At 32.0% G+C, this 8,206-nt stretch overlaps 1 protein-coding gene across 1 annotated transcript in view; it reads left to right on the top strand.

Annotated features, from left to right (window-relative positions):
• Positions 1 to 8,206, top strand: part of LOC108758152 (Acyl-CoA oxidase 3) — a 9,135-nt gene that overhangs the window by 547 nt on the left and 382 nt on the right. Inside the window, exons 2-11 of the mRNA XM_018502959.1 lie at positions 2,119 to 2,269; positions 3,037 to 3,162; positions 3,378 to 3,533; positions 3,615 to 3,762; positions 5,888 to 6,178; positions 6,264 to 6,427; positions 6,495 to 6,735; positions 7,171 to 7,404; positions 7,563 to 7,717; positions 7,927 to 8,206. Of these exons, the coding sequence (XP_018358461.1) occupies positions 2,141 to 2,269; positions 3,037 to 3,162; positions 3,378 to 3,533; positions 3,615 to 3,762; positions 5,888 to 6,178; positions 6,264 to 6,427; positions 6,495 to 6,735; positions 7,171 to 7,404; positions 7,563 to 7,717; positions 7,927 to 8,206 (1,924 nt within the window). The 5' untranslated portion in view covers positions 2,119 to 2,140. The remainder of the gene's footprint in view (positions 1 to 2,118; positions 2,270 to 3,036; positions 3,163 to 3,377; positions 3,534 to 3,614; positions 3,763 to 5,887; positions 6,179 to 6,263; positions 6,428 to 6,494; positions 6,736 to 7,170; positions 7,405 to 7,562; positions 7,718 to 7,926) is intronic.

The following is an 8,206-nucleotide window of genomic DNA, read 5'->3' as shown; positions in this document are numbered from 1 at the left end:
TAGTCTCAAGCGTTGTGAGTGGCTCGTGTCCAATTGAGCCGTGTCCAACTGGGTGCCACCCATTTTTCTTAAGCCCTTGGCACATAAAAAAACGTAAGAAAGTAAAGCCAGCAGCACACGATGCTTGTTTTCTTACTGGATTGCTAGCTGGATTAGATTCTTGCCATGGTATTGGCTGCGATGCTGACAGTGCCAGCATCGCAGCCAATACGATGGCAAGAATCTAATCCAGCTAACAATCCAACAAGAAAACAAGCATCGTGTGCCGCCGGCTTAAAACGTAAACAGTAAGCGAATTGGCCAATTACATTAAAGACCATAAGGCCAATAGCGAATCCAATGTTACAATTTCCTTACTGCTTACGTCTTATCCTTACATTTTTGTATATACCATAGAAACGTTAACTGCACTTTCTACGCGTGTGTTCTTACTTTTCTCCAGAGCCGGGATTAGACGCCCGAGGCAAAAGAAGAAAGGAGTTTTGCTTTGTCAGTAACAAAATATCTCTTTTATGGTATGTAAAATACAATAAAGAACAATATTATTAATTAGTTTAATATTAATTTAATAAGACCATAATCACATGTACAGATATACGAATTATGTCTACATGTTATACGTTACGAACGAAATATATAATTACTAAAGTTACAATAAAATCAGAGTGTATGTGTATACTGTATAGCTATATATATTTTATATAAATAATTAATATTAATTCTCTAAAAATTATAAAAAATTTATTTTTTATTTAAAGTAATATTTTCTGTATTTTGATAGTTGCAAATTATTTTGTTAAAATTTATATCCTTATATATTATATTATATTTTTACTTAAATACACAATGAGCGCTCAATGGTAAATAAATATAGTCACTATGAACTATGAGTAAAATTAAAATATGTCGAAATTTATATTGCCATTTTTGCGCACCTTCAAATTTTTTACATGAATCAAGTGCCTCGTTCGCCACGTCCCGTCTCTGCTTTTCCCTTCTACGCTACCTAAGCACGCTCTAGGCAATTAAGGGCCATCATACGTAAAAAAGTTTTAGTCATAACAGTAAGCTTGGTCAACCAAGCATAATCAAAATGATATAATCTTATAACGTTTTCGGCCCAATCGAGTTTGCACCAACCTGGGTTAAATTAATCTTTCCTATTGGTTGACGTTACCCGCTCTACCAATAGGAGAGCACAAAACGCCATTAATCCAACCCAGGTTGACCCTGGCCGGGCCGAAAACGCTATTAGATTTGTTTAGAACGCTGAACTGTCATTAATAAATCATTCAGAAAGCCGGAATCAGACTATGCATTGAAGATTGAGATTAAAGATTAAAGATTGAAATTTTACCAATAAGGACAAAGAAATTTTGATTCCTTTTGTTCTGATTGGTCAAACTTTAATTTTTCAATCTTCAATCTCATTTTTCAATGCGTAGTCCGATTCCGGCTTTATACACAAGTGACATAAGTATTTTCTAAGCGCTTTGCAAGGTGCTGTAGTGTCACGTGGACATCGATATTTACGACTTCACGGGTTATAATAATAATTTTTTTACGTGATCTTTACAATCCATAGTCCACATGAGTGCAACAAAAAAGGCAATTATTCGATAGAGAGTAGAAGCGGAATCCAGTATTTAAAGTTTACATATGCTGCTAGCTGCTAGTACTACGTAACATGTTGATTATCATTTAACATGTTATTGATGTTATCTACTAAGTTTTATATGTTTTATCGTGTCATATCGTAATAAAATTTTTATTGTTGTAAACATATAACAATAAAAATATCGTAATATGATTGAATAAGATTGTATCTTCGTAGGTGAGTATGTCGATAACGCATTGTTTACTTTACATCGTTATCTACTTGTTTATGCCACTGTAATTTTTATATCAGATATTTCTAAAATTCAGCGATGGCTGATCACGGATGATAGTCACTTATTATGATTAACGTGATTGATAATTATGTATTGATGTTGATTAAACTGGTGATTTTTTAATCATGAAGAAACTGCTGAATAATCGTGTGCTATCATTCTTCATGTCAAATGGTAAGAGTCATTATAATCGTTACTTATCTACCACACATTGCAAAAATTCTAGTTTCGCGAGAGGAAAACGCACGATGTCCACTGCTAATAACTTGATAAAGGATTTGCCAAATGGACCATTGGATGCTTATAGGAAACGAGCAACATTTGACTGGAAGTCGTTCAAATTATCTTTTGAGGGAGAAGATTCCGTACGATTGCAGGTATTTATCGAAATAAACGGACTGCATTATATCTAAACTTATATTAGCTGTTTTCCATTTACACCGATTCTCAGATAATTCTCACTTGTGACGTCATAACTCAGTTGAATGCGCATTCCTTTTGCATTCTGACAAGTGAGATTCAACTGAGTTTTTACCCATAATCTGCACAAGATCGAGACCGTGTGCTTTACCGAGTCTCGTAAACTCACTTCAAAGTGAGGTTATGAACCTGTATTGACATGTGATAACTTTTTACCAAAGTAAGCAAATAGTGACGTCATTAATCTGAGTATAAAATACTCAGCTCACTTCAGACTCAGTTTCACTTGTGTGTAAATGGAAGGCAACTAGATATAGATATAGATAGATATAGATATAAATTTTATTGCCTCCCCTAGAAGTTAGAATATACAATATACATACAATTTAACACCGCTAACACATCCTTATTCTACTTAAATATAACTTATAACTAACTTAAACTACTAAACACCGCCGTCTCTCTCTCTCTCCCCGCCAGGACCTCCGCTTCCTGGAAAGCAACTATTAATATACATATTGGCTGCGTCCAGCAAAGAAAGCAGCTTTGCAACTGTTGTAAAATTTTTCAATACGACTGGTTCTTACTTTCTAGTTCCTTTTAGATCTAAACGTATAAATCAATCATATATTGAAGAACATTTTATAACAATTGCAAAGCTGCTTTCTCTGCCGAATACAGCCATTGACATAAATGTGTGTTAAATCACCAATTAAATGTCTAGACAAAATTATGGCAACTCATCAAAACCAATCCAGTGTTTCAAAAGCCGACGTGGCCAAAGAGTTTGGATGAAATTCGAAAACGCGTCAATAGCCAGATACAAGTTCTTTGCGAAAATGGCGTAGATGTAATTATAATAATTTATTTATATAATAATTATATATATATATATATATAAATATAATGATTCATTAATCAAAAAATTATCATAACTATAATAATCAACAGTCATGTATATTAATAATAAATAAATTTTCAATTGTAAAAATAAGTAAAAGTGTAAAAATAAAGAAGCTTGAGAGTACATCAGAATTTTGTACTTAATAATTTTCTTATTTTTAGCCAATAGGGAATATTAACAGTGTTCTTTATCTTTTTCAATACGATGGGTCGATACCGATACGACTAAGTATCGCACGAGGTATGGTACCCGGTGCTATATTTGCACTGGGTACCAATCAACATCATCATCTTCTATCAGAATTTACCACTGGAAATGTATGTATGAATATGACACACAGTTGTGAATTTCATTATTATAAAATATATAATGCTTATTAATATTCTTATTGCTTGTAGTATTCTGGCTGCTTTGCGCTGACTGAGATTGCTCATGGAACCAATGCGAAAGGTATGCGAACCAAAGCAACATATGATGTAGCAACAAAAAGTTTTATTCTTCATACTCCCGACTTTGAAGCTGCAAAATGTTGGGCAGGTAATCTAGGTAAGTTAATTTTAGTCAACATAGAATTGATGACTTTAAAGTAATGATTCCGAGCAACACACACAGTTACATTCAAAATATGTTTAATAAACATTAGGAATCATGTAATAGCGTACAAATTGAAAAATAAACGTTCAGAATTTAATACATTTTCTAATTATTTAATAAACATTATAAAAACGTTTATAGAATATTTGTAATATCTATTAAACATTTTTTAAATTTAAAATACCGTTTTTATGCAGCATAAATAACATCTATTCAGTAATGATGAATTACAAATTAATATAAAAAAACTAATAAGTTTTTACAAACTCCTCTTTAATTAAAATAATTAATAAAACCGTAAAATATGTATTACAGGCAATAGGAGTTGACGCAATTTTGGTTATCAGTTAGCGCAATTTTTCTTAATACTAAATATATAAATCTTAACTTTGAACGTTTCCACTCATGGTTTGAGTCTTCATCAGCAATCTTTCATCCTAGCGTAACGATTGGAGTATTGCATGACAAAATGATATCTCCAACGTTTTTCCTCTCGAATATTGAACCGTTTACTGTTGTGACATTGTATGGTAAGTCACATACTCACAAAGTTAGAAAGCTGAGTAGCAATGAGAACTCAAGCTAAAATTATATGAAAGATTAAATTATCGTATGTATAATTTGAAAATTGATATTCACCTCACCTCACAGTCGACGCTTCTACACTGAACAATGAGTCTCTCTTATTTAACATTTTGTAACTCGTTAATATGTTATAAATTATCGTTAAATTTTAAAAAATAATTGCGAGAACAATATGTGTCTTGTCATTTCGACAGTCAGTTAAATAATGATTTCTAAACAAGTGACATAGCGGTCAATTTGAAGACAAACAAGTTTTTGACGTATAATGTATTACAAACAAGCCTTAAAGTTTATTAAGAATTTCAATATACGCATCATTTAAACCAATGGTATCATGTCGTAGATTCAGTCCATTGGTCTGTCGATTAATATGCATCATCTCTGATATTAATTTTTTTTTATTATAATTTTTTTATTATAATAGTTTTTTACATCCAAAATTTCTATGTTTTGCCAATCAAAGTCATGATGTTCTACAACCTATGTTCTGTGATCACTGAATGAGTGGATGTTGTACTGTGGATATGCTTTTTGTGTTCAGAAAGACTGTTTTTTAATTTTCTCCCAGTTTCCCACATAGGAAGCATCGCAATCACAACAGTTGATCTTGTAAACCACATTCCTTTTCAATTCATTGTTTAAAGAATCCTTATGAACTTTAATAAAGCGATTCAACTTGTTCAAACTAAAAAATGAAACCCTATGGCAAACCCCATTAATTGCATTTTTGAATTTATTCGATATCTCTTCCAAATGTGGTATGGAAAACCATTTAACGCGTTCTTTAGCTAAATTGTTATTTGTTTTTTTATTAGCTGACAAAAAATTCAATTTATTTATTAATGTTTTTACTCTTTCATTAATAGTATCGAATATAAAATTTAGTGGATAATCGTTTTCTAAAACAACAACAAATCTTAACAACAAATTCAAGATTCTTTTTGTGAAATTGTGGATGTGAGATATAAAAAATTTTTTTTATATCTTTATATCTTTAGCTTGAGTTCTCATTGCCACTCAGCTTTCTAATTTTGTTAGTATGTGACTTACCTCACAACAGTAAACGGTTCAATATTCGAGAGGAAAAACGTTCGAGATATCATTTTGTCATGCAATACTCCAATCGTTACGCTAGGGTGAAAGATTGCTGATGAAGACTCAAACCATGAGTGGAAACGTTCAAAGTTAAGATTTATATATTTAGTATTAAGAAAAATTGCGCTAACTGATAACCAGCGTCAACTCCTATTGCCTGTAATACATATTTTACGGTTTTATTAATCTATTCAGTAGCATAAAAACATATATTTAATGATCATAACATCCATTTTACGTTTTTATATATACAGCGCTTAAAAAATGTTGAAACGTTTTAGCTAAATGTAAATTGTCTGCTTGGAGACTTAATGCTTTAATATATATGCTTTAATATATATGCCATACTTAACGCATTAAATGCTTTCTATATTTTCTAATACACTTTAATTTTTAGGAAAATGCGCAACGCATGCTCTCATATTTGCGCAGCTAATTACACCGGACGGAGTAAACCGTGGCTTGCACGTTTTTATTGTGCCAATTCGTGATCTGCAAACTCATTTACCTTTTCCCGGTGTTACCGTTGGTGATATGGGTCAAAAGATAGGCCTTAATGGAGTAGACAATGGATTCGTAATGTTTGATAATTATTCTATACCGCGTAATTGTTTGTTAAATCGCACCGCAGATGTTAGCGAAGATGGAAAGTATGTCCTTGCTCTAAAGGATGAACGAAAAAGATATGGTGAGAATTGGCATTAATGTGACAAAACCACATACTGTTATACCTTATAATTGAATTCATTAACATTTTATTTGTTCTGGCACAGGCTCGTCGTTGGGTGCACTGTCAGGAGGCCGTGTCACGATTACTGCAATATGTTACCATTATATGGTCATTGCACTAACTATTGCTATACGTTATTGTGCAGTTAGGAAACAATTTGGTCCTACCGAGGATAATGAATTGCCAGTTATAGAATATCAAACGCAAGTACGTATAATAGCATAGTTTTTATTTTGAGCTGAAACAAAAAAATTCTCACATATATATGTTCTAGCAATGGCGAATCATTCCTCATTTAGCTGCAACGTACGCAGTAAAAATATTTTCATCAGCGTTGAGAGAAAGTTTGAATGAACTTCAAATAAACCGTTTGAGTGAGGATGAAGACTCGACCGCCGATCTAGGAATGGAGATACATGCATTATCTAGTGCAGCAAAACCGTTATGTTCGTGGATTTCTCGTGACATGATTCAGGATTGCAGAGAATCTTGCGGTGGACATGGATACTTAAAAAGTAAGTACAAACTCTTAATATATGTATTACATCTAAATCTTTATAATGAACCCTGGTGAAAAAATTTCATCGAAATTATTCCACGTTTTGAAACATTTCAGCGAAATTGCAAAAAATTTGCTGAAATTTCACCAAAAGTGAATTTTTCAGCTAAGATACTAAAAAATTACTGAAATTGAATTGAAATTTCTCTGAAATTTTATTAAAATTTCTTTGAAATTTTTCTAAAATTTTTGCTGAAATTTCTCTGAAATTTTGCTGAAAATTAATTTTTCAACTGAAAATCGCTGAAATCAAACTAAAATTTTTCTAAAATACTAAAATTTTACTGAAGTGTTCCAAAACGTGGAAATAATTTCAACAAAACTTTTCCACCAGGGAATTGTTATCTTTATTGTTTATCGCTTATAATGAATTATACTATTTTATTATTAGTGTCTCGTTTGGGTGAAATAAGAGCTGACAATGATGCAAACTGTACGTATGAAGGTGAAAACAATGTACTTATTCAGCAAGCAAGTAATTGGTTATTAAATCAGTGGGCTAATGCGATTAAAGGACAGGCTGTGCCGTCTCCACTTAATTCTGCGGATTTTCTTGTGAATGCAGAACAAATACTTAACAACAAATTTAATCAAACTACAGTGGAAGATGTACTGAAACCCGAAAGTATGATAAAAATAATCCTTTCATGTACTAAAATATATTGCTACAATTATTAACTGAATGAATGACTTAGGATTACTACAATCAGGAGATGCCGTAGTGTCTCCGGCCATGTTAAAAAAAAAAGTGAAAGGATTATAATATTTCTTTCTTAATTTTAGATTTGCTCCTAATTTTTAAATGGCTGGTTTGTTATTATTTGAAAAAGACATATCAACGTATGAAGGAGCTCCAATCCAACGGAATGTCTGATTTTGATGTAAAAAACAATATCCAAACATTTCTAGCACGAACCTTATCTCTCGTATATGCAGAGGTAAGTAAGACACATGTATATATAATCATATAATATTTCAATTGGAACAGAAAAAAAAACACATTATATTTTAAATAATTCGTACATATCGAACAACGATGCATAAAAATTCTCGATTATTAATAAAAGATACATGTGCATCTTTTATCCAATAAATATGCTTTATATTATTTGCATAGAAATTTAATTACATTCTTCCTTCATTACAGCATGCCGTAATGCTATACTTTAGCAGAAGTTTACAAGATCCGAAATGGAAAACAAACGAAAGAGAGGTACTAACAAAATTGTGTTCCTTATTCGGAGCTATAACATTGGAGAAAAGATTGGGAGATTTGTACGGTGGTGGTTATGCCTCTCCTAATAGTAATATAGATAATTTTTTGCGGGAAGGAATTATAATGTTGTGCAGGGACTTAGTCGATAATGCTGTTGCACTAGTCGACGTATTGGCACCGCCTGACTTTATTCTTAATTCTGCTCTAGGAA

The sequence above is a fragment of the Trachymyrmex cornetzi genome, unplaced genomic scaffold, assembly GCF_001594075.2.
Source record: "Trachymyrmex cornetzi isolate Tcor2-1 unplaced genomic scaffold, Tcor1.1 scaffold152, whole genome shotgun sequence".
Classification (NCBI taxonomy): Eukaryota; Metazoa; Arthropoda; class Insecta; order Hymenoptera; family Formicidae; genus Trachymyrmex; species Trachymyrmex cornetzi.
This window is presented reverse-complemented; position numbering and strand designations above follow the sequence as displayed.